Here is a 24,261-nt window from a genome sequence, read left to right on the forward strand (position 1 = left end):
CAGTAAGACCATAGTGAAAGCACATCTGATGCGAAACATTACTGAAACTATTGACAGTTTGGGGCAGTGCAAGTAATTCTGTATCTTAGACCTGAGGAGTAGGTACCATTATAAGATAAAGATACACTTTGAGGATCATACAAAAACTGTGTTCTTGGCCCCTGGGGCCATTTTCAGTATCACGGAATGCTATTTGGGTTGAAAAATACTCCAGCAATGTTTTAGCATTTGTTTTATGGACTGCTGAGGGAGTTGTAAACTCGCCAGTGCATGGTGTACCAAGATGATGTAATCATTTTTGTGAAGGATATGGCAGAGTATACACAACTTTTGTGAAAGGTTTTTAGAAGATTGCAAGTAGTTAATTGAACATTAAACATACAAAAATGTCATTAGAAGCAGTTATATATTATATTTAGAACAGTCAAGAGGTTAAGATGGATCTCAGGCTGACATACACAGTACAGGAATTTCCAGTTACTAGTAATACCAAGGAGTTACAATCTTTCTTGGGTTTAGTGAGTTATTAATTATTACAGAAAAATTTGTAGAAGGGTTTGCACATATAGCAAGACCACTTATGTGAGTGTTAAAGAAAGGGCTAAAGTTTGAATGGACAAAGGAATGCCAACACGCATTTGAAGAGTTAAAGAGAGTGTTGACATCAAGTCCAGCAATAATTTTTCTGGACTAAGGGAAAGAGAGTATCTTGTCAACTGATGCTTCCAATCAGGCAGTAGGGTGTGTTCTCAGTCAAGTGATAGATGGGGAGGAGCAAACAGTGACATATGTCTCAAGGCAGTTGAACGAACCAGAGAAAATTACTCCATGACATGCTTAATGCGATATATGGAACCATGTATTTCAGGTGTTATTTATATGGGAAGACATTTAAAGTAGTCAGGGACCGTGCAGCCCTTAAAGAGTCTTTGGAGCTTAAGGACCCTTCCAGTAGGCTGGCTAGGTGGGCACTGATGTTAAATGAATTTGAGTATGAAGTTTTACACAAGCCTGGTAAGAGACACACAGACACAGATAGTTAAAGCTGGAAAGTAGCTGTGATACAGACACTGGGTCACCACCTTGTGCAATGGCAAGCAGCACAATAGGCAGATTTGGAATGTAATCAGTACAAGTTGCATCCACCTTTTGCATTATAGAATGGGTTATTGTGTAAGACAGTGAGTTTGGGACCACGGGTAGTGCATAGTAGTGCCAAAAGAAGTGCATGACCATGTGTTGTGGGGACGTGGCAGTTGTAGAGCAACGAATAGGCCTGTAGTAAAGTGCTACTAGTGAATCGGTATGTAAGGGGTTGTTTGCAATGTGTGCAGTGGGCAGGTACAAGCCCTAAGCTAAAACCTTTGCAGAGGTACCAGAACCAACAGAGACTTTTACGATGACTGGGTTGGACATCCATGGGCCATTCAACAAGACTACAGCTGGAAATCAGTTTGTGTCAACCATGATTCATCATTTTTATAGGTATGTGTAAATGACTGCAATCCCTAACCAGCAGGCAGCAACGGTAGCACTCGCATTGGCCAACAGCTAGGTACTCAAATTTGGAGTGCCAGAAACTATGATCACTGATCAAGGAACAAACAAGTTCGGAGCGAGTACAATAAATCACATCAATTACATGAGCAACTGCAAGGACAAAAATGCACCAGACAGTGAAATTAGTTCCATGCACAGTACGGTGGTGTAAGCAGGGTTGGTTGGATGCAGGGGGGTAGGTTATTAAAAACAATTTTCAGGACTGAGTATGTCAGGGACATCCTGGAACTAAATGACATGATAGGCAGAGTGAGAGATGTAGCAGGGAGGAATAATGCCATCAAAAAATGGCACACTACACAGTTAACCAGTTTGTAGCAAGAGGTACTGAACAATACGTTGATACTGTGAAGGCAATGGACATAATGCACCTGGAAAAGACAAATAGTCTGAATCAGGACCTGGAAGTTATACAGGCTTGGGTGGATACCTTGAACTGGAGAGTGACAGTAGCGTGACTGTTGCAGTCCTTAGCTGATAGCTTGCGGGATGCTTGGACAGTAGTAATGGATTTGCAGGAACCAGTCTTAAATGCAGCACATGGGCTGTGGAGCCCAGGTCTGGTAATGCCAGATTAGCTCTTGGTAGGCCTACAGAAAGTGTATAAAGAATTGCAGATGTAATTAGAATTTGTACTTGAACCAGGTAAGTCAAATTTAGCACTGCATCAGATCAGAAACGATTTAGCAAGAACCTGTATACTGGTACGGTTTCTGATTAGCTATGGGCAAGCCAGATTCAAATATGACACCATGCAGGCTTAATCACTAAGTGGGGAACTTCAAGGAAATTTATCCAAGTAAAAATGCTGGAGATACTACTGATTGCAGAAGATGGTGGTGGTCACATTGTGATGTCATTAACCAAATTTTAACATTGTCAGAAGGAGAGGGGTCCTACCTGTCCGACCCAGGTGGTACATGTAGGTACTGGCCAATGCGAAATACAGTTGTACTTAGGTAAAGCAGGGGATTAGGACTTCCCATGTGAATAATGGAGCCACGACCCTATTTTCAGCGAGTGCATTTGCAATGGATGTTTTCTGTAAACAACATTGAAGTTGCAGGAGAAAACTGCTATGAGCGAGGTAAGCTTTGTAAGCTTGTGAGAGCTGAACATTTGGATTTGCTCGACAGTGGAATAATTATTAATGTAATGGACTGTGATGTAACATGGCAGACTCTTCATCTGGCAGCTTCTGTTACAGGGGAAACAAAATTGAATATTATGCAGCCATAATTGTACTGGCCAGAGAAGCCACTAGTGATCCTTCAAGTGAAAAATCTGACCTACCTGAATAAAATGCTGGGTCCTACATGAATCATGTCCTTGAACCACCTAATGCACACACTAGTGGAGCATACTTTAGTAGAGCAAATGCTTTCACATGTTCAGCAAGATCAGGAGGAGCAACACATGATCAAGGCCTTGGCATCACAAGCAGCATGTTAGTGTTGATTCTGCTTTGCACAGCCTTCATCAACCTTAGACAGAGTGTCACTGGCCAATGCAATCCTCCAGTACATCAGATACTAATGGACTGGTTAACTGTTCATATATGAGAAGGTACAACAAATGCAAAAGCTAGATGCAGTAATATGTGAATTATATTGTAGGATGTAATGAGTTGTGATTTGAAGAACAAGAAATTTAGAGTAGTGTTGAAATGAGCACTGTGGTTGCCTTATGAGATGCCATGATGGTGTAACAAGGATGTATTCATGTAAATAGTTATTTACTGTTTTGGTGACATTGATGGTTAAGAGATAGTGCAAGTGAGAGTGGAGGTTTTAGGTAGTATCAGAAGTACCAATGAGCCAGCAGGCTAGGATTTGCAGGGAGAATGTGCCTTACTTTTGGAGTTTTGTTGCTTGATGTAAGAGGAAAAACTGTAAAATAATCTATGTCATAACGTTTTGGTGCAGTCTTCTGTTACAGCCTGGTCACGAGTTTAGACATATGGTCCATGTCTTCCCAAAGAGGGGAGGTATGTAATGCCATCGCTAAATTTTGGGCATTACTGAATTAAAGCAGCTCAATTGTAGCCCCTTGTGAGGCAAATGGCCAAGCACAAAGATGCTAACATGTAATTCCACAAGTGAGCCTGTTTTTACACTCCATGGCAGCCAGGTTAACCGGTGCAATTGTGGTGACATCACAGAAAGGCCATGCAACAAAGGGCTGGCCTGCAGTATATTTCCACACCATAGGGTCAAAGAGGTGTTGATCTGTACATGCCTGGTAGCAGTGTAATGACACAGCAAGAGAGCTACCTGTCACTATAAAAACTTCTGTTACTAGCACAGTTTGTGCAGTCTGGCAGAACCCTCCACAACATAGGGTGCAAATTAGTCTGCAACAAGCTATGGGCCACCCAGCAACCGATGCTGGTCTGGGCAGCCTGCTCCACCAGACCAGTTCACAATTCTAAGCCCATCCAGTGGACTTAGGTGACACAAAGGGGAGCCATCCCCCAGGATCCACAGCAACACCAAACTTCTGCCACAGAGGGCAGCAGTTCGCAGCCAGGGTGGGTACTTCCACCATCCCTCTGCACCAGGGTGAGCTTCTAACCCAGCAGCCGTGACCACCTAAGGAAATTCCGCGAATGTACATGTTGCTGGCACTGCTTACTCAGCGTTACATTGTGCTAGCTCAGACACATGCTGCTCAGGAAGGTAAACAATGTTAGCAAAGCAGAATGCAGACTTCAAATGGCCATCCCATTGCCACAGCCTTCCGATGTCATTGGTATCACTGGTGGGTCACACACCTGCAGAGGGTGAAGCCAGGGGTGCTGCAGCAGTCCAGCACTGTAATCCAAGATAAATAAAAGTTGTTTGTCTTGTGGCGAAGTTTTCTAGTCACCCCTGGTTGGCACCATTGCTTCCACAACTTGCTACTCCACTATCTCTACACCATAGTGGCCCCACTCATCCCACATCAGAATAGGATGTTAAATTATTTAAGTACTGCATTCCATACAGTCTCCTGTTTTCTTCATTCATAAACTGATTTGGCTTGAAGGGTACTGCACACAACCACAAATTATTCTGTAGATATTATCCTCCACTATTTACTCATCAATTCTTATTCCTAAAACTAAATTTTAATATTTGCTACATGTGTTTGTGTTACAGGAAAATCATAACTAAACATATGAATAATGTGATGTTACACATCTTTCACGGTCTTTAGACACTATAAAGAATGACAAATGTGATGTTTTCTTTTTGTTATTGCCCCAATTTATTGCTCTACATGTACCAAGCTATGCAGTTTTTCAGTATTGACAAAGGCAATATCCTTAAAGTTAGAATTCTTCCAGGATTCTTTGAAATAGCTTAATATGGTAAGAACTTCAAACAGAGTGATACAAATCAAGCACGGTCCAGATCTGTTTGTCACATTAATGAGTAACAGTAACCTTGAATTCAGTATTTAAATAGTACCATGGGCAGATTATAGGGAGAGAAGGGAGGGGAGGGGTTGATTGCCTCCATCCACCCCTCCTACCCCCAAGAGTTGAAACTAAATTAAAATCAAACAGTAATTTTTGTAAGCTGAACCAAAGTTAAGCACACAAATTTAGAGTCTGGGTCAGTGGATTCAGTCATTTAATTCAGTATTCCCCAAGCCACCTTACTTTGTGCGTCCAAGAGAATGTGCTACCTGTACCAGTGGCTTGTGCTCCCCCTCTTGTTTGAATTGTGGGTGCCAAATATTAGCAAGGTTTCCCAATCTATCACACCAGTGCGTGCTTTGTGTTTTCCTTAAGGCACTATCTGCTTTGTCCCCATTGTTGTCATTGCTACTATTGTTAGACAGCTGGCCTACAATTCAGGAGCATATCCAAAGAGTTTGGGCACCTTCATGTGACGCCACTGAGAAGTGTTTCTCTGCAGTGCCCAAGCCTTCACACAGTGTGGCTCGGTACACTGCCGTTGAGAACAGTTGCCGCTGTTGCTGTGATCAGCTTTTGATGCTACTGTGAATAGCTTTGTTGGTACCATTACTACTATTGCTCTGCCGACATCATGTGCTGACCTTTCATAGGTGGCAATCCGAGGCTTGGCCAGTCAAATGCACCACCGAGTGACGTCATGTGAAGGCCACTACTGGAAAGATTGTTCTGCCAGCAGTAGCTCAGTGTGAAGGGGATGTTCATCTTGACAGTGTGGAGTTTTTCAGTTTTGTGTGTCATTAAGTGAGTTTTGAAAATGACATCTTTCTTCTATTCAAAACAGAGGACAACATGTATGTGACTCTTTGCACATTACGATGACAAGTACTCTTTGTTCCTATATTACTTAATTTTGGAATGAGATTTTTTCTGTGTGTTAACAATAATATTAAAGAAGTTACTCACAAATTGTTCCTATATTACTTAATTTTGGAATGAGCCTTTTTCTGTGTGTTAACAATAATATTAAAGAAGTTACTCACAAAAAGGGTTGCAAATGCTACACATTTCAAGAAATTTAAAAACTTTTTTGTCTAAAATAAAACACATTTTTGCAATTGTTTTATATTTTTGTGTGCATGTTATCACTGAATGGACACAAATAAGAAATAAAAGCAGTAAATTACTTGAATTAATGTTTTAAATTCCTTGTCAAAATCTTACAAAAACTGTATAAGAAACTTTGATTGTTGTACTGTGTGATTCACAATAGCAAGCAGATTAAAAACATCTTCATTACACATCACAAGTTAATAGAACTTGAGGAGAAAGGAGCAATAACAATATAAATTTGATGGCACAATGAGGTAATATTTGAAAAGAGATAGAATATCTGTGCAATGCAGTTTGTCTCTGGAACAGATAAAAATTAAAACCTAGTTGTACACATTGTGTAAATAAAAGATATTGTTTATGAACTATTTTTAAGTATAAATTTTATTTCCTGTATTTCTTTTGTGCACCATTTACTTGACATGCAAGAAATGCTGCACCATCTTTCAGGAACAAGGTGTAATGATTGTCTCCACTTGTGAAAAATCCTTGTTCTTTGAGGCCCCATGTAACAGGACTGTCAAGGAAGCCTTGAACATTCATACTTGTCCAACAGAGATTTCTTCTTTCTTCTGTATACTTCCTGTTACAACAATAAAAAATTATGATATTGGTGATGCTGACAACAGCAAAACAATTACAAAAATAGTGCATTACAAAGATATGAAATAAAGATAGACGTAACATACAGGAAAATAAAAGGGACATTTTGTGAAGTAAGAAGCAACTGTATAAATATTAGGAGTTCAGATGGTAGACTAGTATTAGGCAAAGAAGGGAAGACTGAAAGGAGTAAAGACTGCATAGAGGATTTATAGAATGGAAAAAGACTTGAAGGCAGTATTACAGAAAGAGAAGAGGAAGTACATGAAATGAGATGGGAGGTATGATACTTCAAAAAGAACTTGACAGAGCTCTAAAAGGTTTAGTCAAAGCAAATCCCCTGGAGTAGACAAAATTCTGTATGAGTTACTGAGAACCTTGGGGGCTCCAATCATGATGAAAACTATTCCACCTTGTATGCAAGATATATGAAGTAGACTTCATGATGAATGTAATAATTCCCACTCCAAAGCAAGCAGATGCTGACATTTGTGAATGTAATCTAACCATCAGTGTAATAAGTCATGCTTTGCATATTACTGATATGCATTATTTACAGAAGAAGGGAAAAACTAGTCGATGATGACCCTGGAGAAGATCAGTTTGGGTTCCAGAAACATCTAGGAACTCCAAGGCCATACTGATCCTACAACTTATCTTAGAAGGTAGACTGAAGAAAGGCAAACCTACATTTACAGCATTTATAGATTTAGAGAAAGCTTTTGACAAAGCTGACTTTGACATTCTGAAGATAACAGGGACATACAGAGATTGAAAAGTTATCTTTTACAGATGTCAGATTGCAGTTATAGGAGTCAAGGGGCACAAAATGGAAGAAGTAGATGAGAAAGGAGTTATACAGCCTGTCCACTGAGCAAAATGTAGGGAAAAACTGAAGAAACATTGGAAAGGGAATTAAACTTCATGGCGATGAAACATAAACACTGTTCGCCAATGACATAATTCTCTCAGAGATGACAACTGACTTGCAAGAGATGAAATGAATAGTGTCATGAAAAGATGTTATAAGATGAATATCAACAAAATTATAACAAGGGTGATGGGATATAAACAATTTAAAGCAGGCAATGTTGAGGGAATTAGAATATGAAATGAGGCACTAAAAGTTTTGCTATTTGAGCAGAAAAATAACTAATGATGGCTGGAATAGAGAGGACATAAAATGCAGACTGCCAATAGCAAGAAAAACAATACTGAAAAAGAGATAACTGTTAAACCAACTATAAATCTGAGTGTTGGAAATCTTTCTTGAAGGTATTCATGTGATGGTGTAACCCTGTACAGAACTAAAATGTGGACGATAAACAGTTTAGACAGAAAGGGAATACAAGCTTTTGAAAGGTGGTGCTACTAAAGAATATTGAATAACTAATGACGAGGTACTGAACTGAACTGGGGAAAAAGGAGTACTGGACCAAAAATGGTTCAAATGGCTCTGAGTACTATGGGACTTAACATCTGAGGAGGTCATCAGTTCCCTAGAACTTAGAACTACTTAAACCTAACTAACCTAAGGACATCACACACATCCATGCTCAAGGCAGGATTTGAAACTGTGACCATAACAGTCGCGCGGTTCCAGAATGAAGCACCTGGAACCGCTCGCCCACCACGGCCGGGCTGTACTGGACCACAACCTGACTAAAAGAAGTGATTACTTGATAACACACATCCTGAGAACTCAAGGAAGCATTAATTTGGTAATGGAAGAAAGCATAAGGGGTAAAATCTGTGGAGGGAGACCACAACTTGAATACAGTAAACAGGCTGCAGTCATTATGCAGAGATGAAGAGTATTCTTCAGAATAAACTAGTGTGGAGAATTACATGAAACCAGTCTGCGGACTGAAGACCACAACAACAACAACAACAACAACTAAGTGTGTAGATACATTGTTGTTAGAGGGCCCGCAGAACCGACATGCAAGATGGGTTGCTAACCCCCCTTTCGGAAGCGTGGAGAGAAACATCACCAGCGGACAGAAACAGTAACAGACTTCCAAATAAACACGGAACTACTTCGCCAGACAACATGTGACAGTGTTCCACCAATCAGAACTCATATGACCACTGTAGCACTCTGCCGACCTGGCTTTATAAGCACGCCTAGTCCGTCAGACTGGCAGTGTTTACCAACTGCTAGGAACAGCTACCGTCAGTACTTATGCCGGCCCTAGCCTTGTACTCACTTGCCTTAGTCTTGTAGTAGCACATTGTATTTTGTAGAGTAGTTTTGGTCAGTATTTTCTTCCACTGTCTTGTTTCCTTACCTCTTTTGCTGGCACAGATTTTTTTTTTTTTAACTTAATTTATGCCAAGAACATGGTTTTTTTTTCCTCTTTAATTGTAATAAAGTGAGTTTAAATTGAATGTTTGTTCTTTTCTGCCGACTGCAGCATACTACAGTTACTGGTGACGAGGATGGGATTTTCATTTTCCAGTGGAATGGCCTCCTCTGAGGAGCTTCTTCAGTCCTAGGTGGAAACTTTACAACAGATTCAGGCAACAGTCACACGTTCAGAAATTCACTCTCACTCGCCAGCGTTGCAAGCACCAGCCCATAGGGTTGATTCCATTGCAGGTATTGAACATGTTGCACATGGCTCCAACGATGTTTCTTGGCATGTGGGATCCATGATGAAACTTGAAGTCAGGCTTTTTTTTTTTTTTTCTTCAAGCAGCAGTCGGTCCACAGGTATATCGTTTAATTCAACAATTGAACCCTGAGCAGCCCCTCGAGATCTCTCATTTATTCACATTAAGGGCTGTCTTTTTGAGTGCTTTGACGCACAAATACATGTCACCCCCACCTGTCAGACTTTCTTTTCTTGTCGAAAGTCTTCAGGCCAGACTTATCGGGAATGGATTACAACGCTCCAGAGCCAATCCCGCGATTGTAAATTCCGGTGTACCAACATCACCTGCAGCCTTATGCCTCTTCGTTGATTCGTGATATGGTGATGTTTCACACACCAGACGAGGGTCTTCAGTCTGATATTTTGAAGTTACAGGACCCATGTCCCTCGACACCTGTCTGCCGATCATTCATGCGTTTGAACAGTCTCACTGGCTACAACCACCGCATCTTGATCAAGCTGTTTTCGCAGCTTGCCAGTTGTCTAGCACCGAGTCTGAGCCTCATCTATCCATTGGCCCACTCCATGACAGGAAGTCTTTCACTCGGCTTCCATCCTGTCTGGACTGTTTCCGCACTCAGTAATGGTCGGAGTGCCCCCACCAGCGAGCAAGATGTATGGCTCGCAGTCGAGTGGGCCACATCGCCGTGGTGTGTCAGGCTTCACAAAAACATCACGTTGATGCCATGCTTCCTGGGGATGCACAGGCTCGTCACAAATCACCACCTCAGGACCTGGAAGCCTCGCACTCTATTGACGGCCAAGTATTCTCAATCATTCCCCAATCAGGTGCCCATTTTCTCATTACCTTGGAGGTTGCGCATTTCCAGTGGTCTTCCAAATTGACACTGCATCATCTGTCTCTATTGTGGATGGTGCCATATACCCACGTTTGGGCTTGCCAGCTTTATCCCCATACACTCGCTTCTTGCAAAGTTTCAGTAATACTCTACATCCATCCACACAAATCTCTTACAATGGTCATTCCTTCACCGCTCAGTTTTTGGTGGCCAGATACTCTGGAGCTACTAACCTTCTGGGTGTGGAAATTTTTGGTCGTCTGGATTTACCATTGCAGTACACATTACAAGCGGTGTCAATTCCCTCATCAGATACCCACATCACCCCGTTGCTCAGAAAATATGACACATTGTTCCCATCCTCCACACCAGGGGTGAAGGGTTTCATCGTGCATGTTCAGCTTCTTCCCTCTGCTGTTCCTCGTTTTTTTAAGGCCAACCTGGTCCCCTTTGCTCTCCAAGACAGGCTCCAGGTGGAACCTTGCCACTTACAGGATGAAGGCATCCTTTTCCCCATTGAGCAGTCACTGGGTGATGCCTATTGTGATAGTCAAAAAGCCGAATGGTGCTTTATGCATCTGTGGCAATTTTAAGGTCACGGTCCCATCGGTGGATGACATACTCACACGTCTCACGAGCTCGACTGTTTTTGCCAAAATTGATTTGCGCAATGCTTATTTGCAGCTGCCTTTGGACGAGGAATTGCAGCAGATCCCAGTCATCAGTACCCCGTGTGGCCTTTTTCGGTAGAACTGCCTCCTGTTTGGCACTGGCAGCACCCTGTAATTTTCCAATGTTATTTGGAACAGCTCACAAGCCAGGTGCCTGGGGTGGCCAATTATCTGGATGATGTCATCGTCGGTGGCTCATCAGCGGTGGACCTTACGGACAAGCTGGACCAGCTGTTTCTGTTTTTTTCCAAGGCTAATCTGCATTGCCAGAAAGAAATGTGTGACTTTTTGGAGCAAGAGGTCAGCTATCTCGAGTTAACGATTGATGCCTGCGGCCTACATGCCTCTTACGAGTATGTCGAAGTGATTCAAAACCTGCTTCCTCCCACCAACATGAAGCAACTGCAGTCTGTCCTCAGTCAAATCAACTATTATTGGCATTTTATACCCCATGCTGCTGAGATTCTAGTGCCCCTGACTGGGTTATTGTGCAAGAGTGTGTGTCGGGTTTGGGACATGGCATGTGAGCTGGTTTTCACATGTCTCAAGTCAGCTCTCTCCTGCCCTCCTTGTCTGGCTACTTACGATCCTTCCCTGCCCCTCATCATTGTTGCCGATGCCTTGGACTATGGCCTGGGTGTGGCCCTCTCACAAGTGGTTGACGGTGTTGAGAGGGTAGTGGTTTTTGCATCCAAAAAATTGACCGACGCTCAAAGTAAATATAGTCAAATTGAAAAGGAAGCTTTGGTGGTGGTTTTTTGTCTTGATGAAGTTCTATGATTTTGTGTATGGTCATTTCACGCTGCCAATCACAAATCTTTGCTTTTTTTGTTTCACCCAGGTGCTGCAGTGCTCACCCTGATGGTGTGTTGCCTCCAGCATTGGGCGCTCTTCCTGGTGATGTTCGACTTGGATATTGTCTACCGAACTTCTGAACAGCATGCAAATGCCGATTTTCTGTCCTGGCTGCCTGCCGGGGTGGACTGTGAGTTTGACGCTTCCCCCTTGGTGTGTTTCCACGTGAACCTGGACATGGATACAGCTCTGGACGCCCTTCTGTTGGATGTCAACGCAGTCCGGCAGGCCACTGCTCAGTATCAGACACTGCAAACTCTCACACTGCAAATTCTCCACCACCAAATCACAGCGGGTTGGCTGACCAGCCATCACAGCATCTGCAATGCAGAGGTCCAGCACTTTTGGGATCATTGGCACAGTCTCTTTTTCTGCAGCGGAGTTATACCGTTTTGCACAGTGATTCTGACATTCCCCGGGTGGTCATATCACATGTGTTGTGCCGTCACGTTCTCAGTACTGGTCATTCGGCGTTGTTCTCACCAAACAGCTGGCCTACCGACACCTTTATTGGTGTGGTATGGATAAAGACATAGCATCCCTCATGTCAGCCTACAGCACGTGCCAAACGTATCAGGCAGCACCCTCGCGCCAGTGTTTTTCATGGCCAGATGTTACTGCTCCATGGGAACATCTCCATTTGGATTTCGCAGGGCTGTTTCATGGTTCCCAGTAGCTCATACTGTTCAACTCCGGGTCGGGATACCCTTATGTCTCCCGCATGATGCACACCACTTCTGCTGATACTATCAAAATTCTCTGGCGCCTCTTTGCTGTCAAGGGACTCCCCAAAACAACTGTTATGGATAATGGTCCACAGTTTACTTCAACCGAGTTTAAGCAATTCTGTACTGCCAATGGAATTTCCCTTGTCCATACCATCCGATTTCAACCTGCATCAAACAGCCGGGAGGAATGTTTTGCGGGGACATTCAGGACCCAGCTTGATAAGCTGCTGAGCCATCACCCGCTGGAGGAGGCTGTGTTTTTTTTCTTGGCTACATGCTGCGCCGCCCCCATGCCAGTAAAACTTCAGTGGAGATACTTCACTGTCGACCATTCCACTCCCCCTTATCTTTCTTAGTTCCAGAGGCTTCTCACCCTCCTGCCCACATGCTGACACATTCCTTTCACACCGAGCAGGAGGTCTTGGCGTGGACCGTCTCTCATCCATGGGCATGCTGGGTGCCTGGCGTCATCACCAGGCTCTGCAGCTGGGCGATGGCGTCTCTCCGGTGGGCCGACATGTCTGCAGCCCGCTGGCACCTCAACCAGATCTACCCCTGTTTGGTGGACCACGATGCCCTGGGGGAGCTGCTGACCACCCTGTGGCAGAACCTTTGCTTTCGCCTCTGCCTCAGCTGCATTCTCCGCTGCCAGCTGCCCCTGCTGCGTCACCACCTCCCACTCCCTTGGACATTGACCAAGATGCCCTTACTCCTATGGACATTTGTGGTGCTGTGTATTCCTCCCCCCCACTCCCCCCACCCTCCCCCCCCCCCCACTCCACCCCCTCCCCACCCCCCAGGTGGAGAAATGTCGTAGTGGCCCCTTATTGTTAGAGAGTCTGCAGAACCAACAAGCAAGATGGGTTGCTAACCCCCTTTTAGCAGAGTGGAGAGATACATCGCCAGCAGACAGAAAGAGTAACAGTCTTTTCAAATAAACACAGAACTATTTAGCCAGACAACAAGTGACAGTGTTCCACCAAACAGAACTCATATGACTGCTGTAGCACTCCATCGACCTGGCTTTTTAAGTAAGCCTAGACCGTCAGACTGGCAGTGTTTACCAACCGCTAGGAACAGCTCTGGCCAGTACTTACACTGGCCCTAGCTTTTTATTCACTTGCCTTAGTCTTGCAGTAGCATGTTGTATTTTGTAGAGTAGTTTTGGTCAGTAGTTTCTTCCATTGTCTTGTTTCCTTATCTGTATTGCTACCACAGAGTTGTGGTTTTTCTTGTTTGTTCTGCATTTAAAACTTAGTGTATGCCAAGAAGGTGTTTTTTTCTTTAATTGTAATAAAGTGTGTTCAAATTGACTGTAAGTTCTTTCCTGCCAACTGCAGGACACTACACACATGATGAAAGACCCCCCCCCCCCTCCCCCAAGGATATAGTAAAGTTAAAATTTATTAATAACAAAAAATGAAACGCCGATCAACCATAAGCATTGGTAAAGACATCAATTATGAATGCGTGGTAAGGCACATACAAATGAGAAAACCATCATTCATTTTTTTGTACATGATTTTGTTATTCAAACTCTCTTGTACGTAGAAGCTCTGATAGGAAGTGCCGTTTTGGAGGATGACAGGCTACAAGTGTTTTGTATCAAACACATTTCAAAATAAGGAAAAAATTGATACCAGTATTAAGTATTTTTTATTCCAGCAAAGTGAAACCAAGTGAGGAGGATTTTCTTAATGATGACATGCACTGGTGTACTTGGAGTCCGCTGTCTCCATCTGCAATTGAAATGTAAGAGAAGAAGTCTGATAGCCTAAAAATTGCCTTTTAAAATGTTTCTCATACATACATGTATATTATATTTTATTTACAACACAACTGTCGACCTGTGTGCCTGGACTTCAGGGCACCAGTTGTGAGTAGGGTTTGTTACCTACTGTTATAATAAGAAATTTCTATTGCCTTGTTGTTGTTGTTGTCTTCAGTCCTGAGACTGGTTTGATGCAGCTCTCCATGCTACTCTATCCTGTGCAAGCTTCTTCATCTCCCAGTACGTACTGCAGCCTACATCCTTCTGAATCTGCTTAGTGTATTCATCTCTTGGTCTCCGTCTGCGATTTTTACCCTCCATGCTGCCCTCCAATGCTAAATTTGTGATCCCTTAATGCCTCAGAACATGTCCTACCAACCGGTCCCTTCTTCTTGTCAAGTTGTGCCACAAACTCCTCTTCTCCCCAGTTCTATTCAATACCTTCTCATTAGTTATGTGATCTACCCATCTAATTTTCAGCATTCTTCTGTAGCACCACATTTCGAAAGCTTCTATTCTCTTCTTGTCCATACTATTTATCGCCCATGTTTCACTTCCATACATGGCTACACTCCATACGAATACTTCCAGAAACGACTTCCTCACACTTAAATCTATACCCGATTTAACAAATTTCTCTTCTTCAGAAATGCTTTCCTTACCATTGCCAGTCTACATTTTATATCCTCTCTACTTTAACCATCATCAGTTATTTTGCTCCCCAAATAGCAAAACTCCTTTACTACTTTAAGTGTCTCATTTCCTAATCTAATTCCCTCAGCATCACCCGATTTAATTTGACTACATTCCATTATACTCGTTTTGCTTTTGTTGATGTTCATCTTATATCCTTCTTTCAAGACACTATCCATTCCGTTCAACAGCTCTTCCGAGTCCTTTGCTGTCTCTGACAGAATTACAATGTCATCGGCGAACCTCAACGTTTTTATTTCTTCTCCATGGACTTTAATGCCTACTCCAAATTTTTCTTTTGTTTCCTTTACTGCTTGCTCAATATACAGATTGAATAATATTGGGGAGAGGCTACAACCCTGTCTCACTCCCTTCCCAACCGCTGCTTCCCTTTCATGCCCCTCGACTCTTATAACTGCCATCTGGTTTCTGTACAAATTGTAAATAGCTTTTCGCTCCCTGTATTTGACCCCTGCCACCTTCAGAATTTGAAAGAGAGTATTCCAGTCAACATTGTCAAAAGCTTTCTCTAAGTTTCTAAGATAAGTCGTAGGGTCAGTATTGCCTCACGTGTTCCAACATTTCTGCGGAATCCAAAATGATCTTTGCCGAGGTCGGCTTCTACCAGTTTTTCCATTCGTCTGTAAAGAATTCATGTTAGTATTTTGAAGCTGTGACTTATGAAACTGATAGTTTAGTAATTTTCACATCTGTCAACACCTGCTTTCTTTGGGATTGGAATTATTATATTGTTCTTTAAGTCTGAGGGTAGCTCGCCTGTCTCATACATCTTGCTCACCAGATGGTAGAGTTTTGTCAGGACTGGCTCTCCCAAGGCCGTCAGTAGTTCTAATGGAATGTTGTCTACTGCCAGGGCCTTGTTTCGACTCAGGTCTCTCAGTGCTCTGTCAAACTCTTCACGCAGTATCGTATCTCTCATTTCATCTTCATCTACATCCTATTCCACTTCCATAATATTTTCCTCAAGTACATCACCCTTTTATAGACCCTCTATATACTCCTTCCATCTTTCTGCTTTCCCTTCTTTGCTTAGAACTGGGTTTCCATCTGAGCTCTTGATATTCATACAAGTGGTTCTCTTCTCTCCAAAGGTCTCTTTAATTTTCCTGTAGGCAGTATCTATCTTACCCCTAGTGAGACAAGCCTCTACATCCTTACATTTGTCCTCTAGCCATCCCTGCTTAGCCATTTTGCACTTCCTGTCGATCTCATTTTTGAAACGTTTGTATTCCTTTTTGCCTGCTTCATTTACTGCATTTTTATATTTTCTCCTTTCATCAATTAAATCCAATATTTCTTCTGTTACCCAAGGATTTCTAGTAGCCCTCGTCTTTTTACCTACTTGATCCTCTGCTGCCTTCACTACTTCATCCCTCAGAGCAACCCATTCTTCTTCTACAGTATTTCTTTCCCCCATTTCTGTCAATTGTTCCCTTATGCTCTTCCTGAAACTCTGTACAACCTCTGGTTTAGTCAGTTTATCCAGGTCCCATCTCCTTAAATTCCCACCTTTTTGCAGTTCTTCAGTTTTAATCTGCAGTTCATAACCAATAGATTGTGGTCAGAGTCCACATCTGGCCCTGGAAATGTCCTACAATTTAAAACCTGGTTCCTAAATCTGTCTTACCATTATATAATCTATCTGATACCTTGTAGTATCTCCAGGATTCTTCCGTGTGTACAACCTTCTTTTATGATTCTTGAACCAAGTGTTAGCTATGATTAAGTTATGCTCTGTGCAAAATTCTACCAGACGGCTTCCTCTTTCATTTCTTCCCCCAATCCATATTCACCCACTACATTTCCTTCTCTCCCTTTTCCTACTCTCGAATTCCAGTCACCCATGACTATTAAATTTTCGTCTCCCTTCACTACCTGAATAATTTCTTTTATCTCATCATATATTTCATCAATTTCTTCATCATCTGCAGAGCTAGTTGGCATATAAACTTGTACTACTGTAGTAGGCATGGGCTTCGTGTCTATCTTGGCCACAATAATACATTCACTATGCTGTTGGTAGTAGCTTACCCGCACTCCTATTTTTTATTCATTATTAAACCTACTCCTGCATTACCCCTACTTGATTTTGTATTTATAACCCAGTATTCACCTGACCAAAAGTCTTGTTCCTCCTACCACCGATCTTCACTAATTCCCACTATATCTAACTTCAGCCTATCCATTTCCCTTTTTAAATTTTCTAACCTACCTGCCCGATTAAGGGATCTGACAGTCCACACTCCAATCCGTAGAACACCAGTTTTCTTTCTCCTGATAACGACGTCCTATTGAGTAGTCCCCGTCCGGAGATCCGAATAGGGGACTATTTTACCTCCGGAATACTTTACCCAAGAGGACGCCATCATCATTTAACCATACAGTAGAGCTGCATGCCCTCGAGAAAAATTACGGCTGTAGTTTCCCCTTGATTTCAGCCGTTCGCAGTACCAGCACAGCAAGGCCGTTTTGGTTAGTGTTGCAAGGCCAGATCAGTCAATTACCCAGACTGTTGCGCCTGCAACTACTGAAAAGGCTGCTGCCCCTCTTCAGGAACCATACGTTTGTCTGGCCTCTCAACAGATATCCTCCGTTGTTGTTGCACCTACGGTACGGCCATCTGTATCGCTGAGGCACTCAAGCCTCCCCACCAACGGCAAGGTCCATGGTTCATGGGGGTAGGATGGTCTTGTTACGAATTATAAAAGGTAATTGTCTGTATTTTCTGTTTGCATGAATCATGACGGGGAGTGAGTAAAGCAAAAAGGTAAAAATTAAGGAAAATTTTTGGAAAGTAATAAGAATTGGATGCAGGGTACGTAAAATTTTCCACAATAAGTTGTTTTGTTCGGTGCAGCAAAGCTAGGATGGCTACAGAAGTTGCTTGAATGGTTGCACTTGGTAGCGCCTCTTTTGATGTAGGTAGAAATCTTCTGCTCATTATTCCCTTCCTCGAATTTTATTGTGAAAAATTTACAGGCAATTTGCAATGTGATACATATTGTCATTAAAACTTAAAGAATTGCAATACAATAGTTTCCACATCGTAATAGATGTAAAACAGGCTTTGACATCACGTAAATTACAATTATCAACTGTAATAATTAGCATATGAAATTTTAACATTTTTGTGAAATTTTTATTTTTTTCATATTCATACAACATGGCCGAAAAATAGATGCCCATTGTTGATAGAGACTGTGAAAACGCCATCAGCTAGGATAGCATAGAATTGCGTGATCGAACATTTGAAGTTCAGGCACCACGTATGCCTACTGCAGAAGGTTGAAGTAGATCAGAGATGAGTGTCACAGGTGTGACAAATGATAGTGTTGCACCACAGCAGAATAACCTTAATGACACAATATTTACAACTGATGAGACAATGTCACACATCTCCCAGAGCGACATACCACTCATGAATGAAACATTGGAGAGAGATTCCAATATGAAATTTGACAACACGTTATGAACATACTTGGTCACAACACAAAAATTAACTTCAGAAGTACAGCTGACGGCAACCACCGTAGTACAACTAATGCACTGCTATGGCCGTTATTATCTAACATAAACACAAAATTAGATAGTATCAATACAAATTTCAGTGATACGAAACAAGATATGAACATGGTAAAACAGCAACAAAACACTGTTACACAAGATCTAAATACAAAGAAACAAGAACAAAAACAAGTATTTGAAGATTTGTAAGACACGGTCTCACAGGAGTTCGATGACTTAGAGAAAAATTTTCACACTGAAATTGACAAAAAATTGAATGATATGAAAAAACAAGTAAAGCATGAAGTACTTTCTGAATTTAAAGGTAATATTACAGAGTTAAGACAGAAGGTAGAATCTTTTAATGGCCCTCATTATCTAGTAGAGCAACAGATAAAGAAAATCACAAACATTGAAGCCTCACAAAGCCAGTTGTGTTTGACAGTAAAAAAGGTAACCACTGTTCTTAACAAACTAAAGACTCTGAAGGAGTACCTCTAGCTGGAGAAGAACTTACTTTAAGAGTAGATACATTAGAAGTTGACTCTCAGCATGTACTAAGAAGGAGAGAGAGAGGATCAATGAAACTCTGAGTGATATAATTAGTCAAACTGAAGCAAGTACATTAGATAAGGGTAATACCATTGCAGATTACGGAGTAACAGAAAAAAAACACCTAGTTTTGGTAGGGAGCATGTCATTTTTTACAACATATTGTGTCAGAACATCGTATATTACTTGATCTGAAAAAACGTGATGCCTTACACAATTGTCCAGCTCCAAGGAATAAAGAACGGCTTTTTTAGCAGTAACATCCTTCATTCATAAATTTGTACCACAGCAACTGATGAACAGTGATACATTGCTCAACTTTTTTGAAAAATAGGTTTTGGTTGTGGGATTATAAGTGTCAAGAGGACTTTAATAACATTAAGCATGTATTAGTCAATGCAAACATTCTTAGCCACCCTGATAAGTCTGAGGATTTTTGTTTATGCTCAGATGCCTCACCTGAGGGGCTGGGGGCATGCTTGTTCCAGACATGAGAAGAAGAAGAAGAAGAAGAAGAAGAAGAAGAAGGTAAAGAAGTACCCAAGGTCATCAGTTCTGCTAGTCACACATTATCAGAAGCAGAAAGATCTTACTCTGTGTCAGAAGTGGAAGTTTAGCTGTAACATGGCCATTTAAAAAGTTTGAATATTTTTTGTGGAGCATGAACACTAAAGTTTAGTGTGACCATCAGTCACTGTCATTACTTTTAATATGTAACCTATTGCACCGTAGATAAGCTAGGTGGTGTCTATATTTACAAGAATTCAATTTCAAGATCATTTATATTAAAGGAAGTCAGAATGTTATTGCAGATGCCTTGTCCAGGTTACCATAAGGTTTAGAGGAATTTGGTGAATTAACAGAGCAAGATATAGAACTCAGAACATTATTAATGCAAGGTACAACACAACAGTCTGATTACCATAAGTTTTGTAAGCAAATGAAAGATATACAACAGCAAGATTGCAGATGGAGGAAAGTCATGCAAAACCTTAAGCAGGATGAAGGTGGAAATGTAAGTAAATGGTATCAGGAGTACAAGGACATTTTGTTTCATAGGAAACATGAAAAATCTCATCAATGGTGTGTGTGTGTGTGTGTGTGTGTGTGTGTGTGTGTGTGTGTGTGTGTATTCCTGAAGATTATGTCGATGAATTTAAAAGACACAAACATGAAGTATGGAGATATTATGGAGTAGGCAAATGTACTGAAAAAATTGCAACACTTTGTTATTTTCCAAATTTGAGAAGGTGAGTCCTACAGGTATTAAGAAAATGTGCAATATGTCAAAAATCAAAACAGTCCATTGTGTCAAAATATACTGAGCTACACCCAATACTCACCAAAAACCCTCTAGATATAGTATCCCTCAACATAGCTGGTCCATATCTGTGAAGTAAAGGAGGAGTAAGATATGTAGTAGCACTATATGATATTTTTTCTAAACATATCAAAATGTATGCCTTTGAAAATGCAACAGCCACAGTGTGGTTTCAGTTGCCTAAGACTGCAGTCGTGTGTGTGAGTTGCGTTTGTGTGTGTGTGTGTGTGTGTGTGTGTGTGTGTGTGTGTGTGCGCGCGCGCATGTGCACGCCTGTGCATCTATTGTTAACAAAGGCCATTGGCCAAAACCTTTACGTGTGAAAATCTTTTTATTGTGCCTATCTGCTACTCACAAGGGAACCTCCCCATCGCACCCCTCTCAGATTTAGTTATAAGTTGGCACAGTGGATAAGCCTTGAAAAACTGAACACAGATCAATCTAGAAAACAGGAAGAAGTTGTGTGGAACTATGAAAAAAAAAGCAACATATACAAACTGAGTATTCCATGTGTAGCATAAGGAGGATAACCTCAGCTCAGGAGCGCCGTGGTCCTGTGGTTAGTGTGAGCACCTGTGAAACAAGAGGTCCTTGGTTCAAGTCTTCCCTCACGTGAAAATTTTGATTTCTTTATTTTCGCAAAGTTATGCTCTGTCCGTTCGTTCATTGACGTCTCTGTTCACTGTAATAAGTTTAGTGTCTGTGTTTTGCGACCGCACCACAAAACCGTGCGATTAGTAGACGAAAGGACATGCCTCTCCAATGGGAACCGAAAACATTTGATCGCAAGGTCATAGCCAACCGATTCCTCCACAGGAAAACATGTCTGATATATTCTATACGACACTGGTGACGGAATGTGCTTCACATGACAGGAATATGTTGTCGACCCACCTAACTTGTACACTTGGCGAATGGGTAAAAAGATTCTTCTACCTTGCCCGATTTAGGTTTTCTTGTCGATGTGATAATCACCCCCCAAAAAGTGATGAAAACATAAGAGTTTGTCACATAAACTGCAACAAATGAATGCAACAGTTTCACAGTCGCACAGTTTTCCCTGTGCTCTGTCAAAACATATGTTTTTAACGTTTTCAAGTTTTTTCGTGTGTAGACCGTCAAATCTTGCATATCTCCATGCAAATGTGAACATGTCCTGGAATTTTGGAGAGCGAAGATAATTATGTGCGAGTGCCTGAACTTTGATAATTGTCTGAAAACAAAAAATTAAACATTTCACTCGAGGTTAGAATTGAACCAGGGACCTCTTGTTCCGCAGGTGCTCACGCTAGCCACGGGACCACGGCGCTCCTGAGCTCACGTTATCCTTGATGTTGTATATCCTTCGCATGGGATACTCAGATAGTATATTTTGCTTATTTTTTTCATAGTTCCACACAACTTCTTCCTGTTTTCTCGATTGATCCGTGTTTAGTTTTTCAAGGCCTATCCACTGTGCCAACTTATAACTAAATCTGAGGGGGGTGCGATGGGGAGGTTCCCTTGTCAGCAACTCTGCTATATGGTGAGTAGCAACTTTCCTTCTCATAACATTGTTACATTCCATCCTGGATTTTTCATTGTTTGATTGTCTTATGTATGTCCATACTCAAATTGGTCTTATACATATCTGCCATATGAAGAGTCAGGGTCATGTTTTCAGAAAACCAAGCAGAATGGCCATCTTAAGTGGTGGGTGAATGATCAAGTTCACAATATTTTCTCACAATGGAGACTATTATTGAAGACTCGTAATGTATGCTAGGAAGGCCACAAAATGAAATCTTTCCTTGTCAGCATCTTGAACTGCGATGACTGGCTTCAGTTTGTATTGCAAAGCATTATGACTTTTATGAGGTCAGTAGCCTTTATCTTCAGACACTCTCTACAAATGTGTGAGTTCCTCAAACATTTGGGACTCATTACACCATCCACCTGTGAAAGATGATGACTTGCACTAAACAGCACATCCACAAAGCCACCAGTTTTGCTGTGAGCCAACACATCCAAAAAAGTGAGGCATCTGTCCTTTCTTATCTTCATGTTAAATTGAATGGTCTCATGTATGGAACTAAGATGATCAAAAAATTGATATAGTTGGTCTCTGCCTTGAGGTCATACTACAAAAGTATCATCCATATACCTAAAGAAAATATTAGATTTAAAACAGCAGAGTCAAGCACCTTCTCCTCAAGTCTTTGTAGAATCTCTGTTATGAAACCTGATAATGGATGACTGCCATCAAAAACTAATCATCAACAAATTTTATGTGCAAATGAGACTGCATACTGTGTACTACTTCTCTTCAAAATCTTCCATAAGCAAGTTGATCAGCATGGGTGACAAGGGGCTACCCATGATGATGTCATCAATCTGTTCATAACATTAAAACATTAAACTAAAGACAATAAGCTAACAACATACCGTAAAATTCGTAGAAGCTTTAGAATGGGCTTTTTAGTGAAGAATCCTTGCCAGCTCACATAAGCAACTTGGCCAATTAGTTTACAGCCATCGGGAACACTGTAGGTTGACAAAAAATCCTCTCTTGGCTCCAAATTCCTATTTATAAGGAAACAATAGTTAAATACATATATCTGGTTTCTTGTTTAAACATACATAGTAAAACAAGAGTTAAATATTAAAGTGTAATAAATTTATTCAAATGGAAGAAATTTTGTCAAAGCAATAATTAGAACAGAGTCCCTCTAAAAGAAAACCAGGGTGGTATTTGGTAAAAGAGGGCCTTCTCCCTTTATTTGTCTATTATCAGGTCAGAACAAATACAGTACTTAACAAGTATTCTCACAATGATAAAAGTTAGCCAATGAGACAATGGAATTCAGATGATAAAAAATTTAATTTTGAGAGATTTTGTACACAATTTTACCAAATAAGAATTTATTATAGTATTTAAAAATGTTTGTGAAAAAATTCTATTACAGATGCCCCACAATTACTTACAAACCTCATACCCGTAACTGTTACAGTGATAACAGAAATTACATCATGCCAAGAAATAAACAATGCTTATGAATCACTAGAATTTATTCACATTAAAAATTTATTTGCTTTTTACATACAAAAGTAAAAAGGAGAGAGAAAAAATATGGAATGTGTGGAATGGTCTCATAGTTCATCAGTGTGGTAAGTCCTAGTATGTTATACAATGACATGTTCCATGATTAATGTGTATCAGACACAGACATTTAATAGAATAAAAATAAAAGCAAAACAAATAAAGATTACTGAGAACATCTGATGTAGTAGGCACGAAGGTGAGAAACATTGGCATGAGATAGCAAGTGACGAAGGATAGTAAGCTGCTGGGCCAGAAGAGATTACTTTCATGCCAGCAAGCTGTCACATCTGCTGTAACAGTAGTTTGCTTCGCCAGGTACTGCTCTGCAGCTAATCACCGTTCTGAGTGTCTAAGGACCAAACACCCTCTGTCTCTTGCCAAACATCACTACAGTCTAAATTATTGCTGCTGTTTACAAATCCGTAGTTCTTGTATTTCAATTTTAGTGCTTTTGCACTTTGGATAATTAAAAAATATATTTGTCAAAAGTGAGAAATACATACACAAAAACAGTAAAAATCTAGAAGGCTCTATTGGGTGAAGTACATAGTGGAATATATCTCCATTTACTAATTCTGTGTCACTTTAAATAATCTATCTGATTTATCTAAATAATTTATCTGATGAGTATATATTTTGAGCTGATGTAGTTGTTCTAAAGTAAATTCCATTTCTGCAAAGGAAACATTATCACTTGTAAAATATCCTCAAAACCAAATTGTTTAATTGAAACAATTCTGCCTTATGTATTATTTCAACATTATTTTTTTAAATAAATTAATTTCATTACTTGAAAGATCCAAGGATGCAACCATTATTTAAAAATACTATTATCAATGAATAATTCCTATTTGTAAACTAATTTACAAAACTTATGTTTGGAAATCCTATCACTATTAATTTCACCGAACAACTTTATTTAACCAA

The 24,261-nt window shown here is 40.9% G+C and overlaps 1 protein-coding gene across 2 annotated transcripts in view; it reads right to left on the bottom strand.

Annotated features, from left to right (window-relative positions):
* Positions 1-6,181: 6,181 nt before the first annotated feature.
* Positions 6,182-24,261, bottom strand: part of LOC124777010 (ribonuclease P protein subunit p40-like) — a 250,437-nt gene continuing 232,357 nt past the window's right edge. Inside the window, exons 5-6 of one of the 2 annotated variants that reach the window (XM_047252260.1) lie at positions 22,677-22,814; positions 6,182-6,659 (exon numbers count right to left, since the gene is read on the bottom strand). In XM_047252260.1, the coding sequence (XP_047108216.1) occupies positions 6,461-6,659; positions 22,677-22,814 (337 nt within the window). In that variant the 3' untranslated portion in view covers positions 6,182-6,460. The remainder of the gene's footprint in view (positions 6,660-22,676; positions 22,815-24,261) is intronic. The other variant, XM_047252259.1, reaches the window with a different exon arrangement.

Source organism: Schistocerca piceifrons, chromosome 2 (assembly GCF_021461385.2).
Source record: "Schistocerca piceifrons isolate TAMUIC-IGC-003096 chromosome 2, iqSchPice1.1, whole genome shotgun sequence".
Classification (NCBI taxonomy): domain Eukaryota; kingdom Metazoa; phylum Arthropoda; class Insecta; order Orthoptera; family Acrididae; genus Schistocerca; species Schistocerca piceifrons.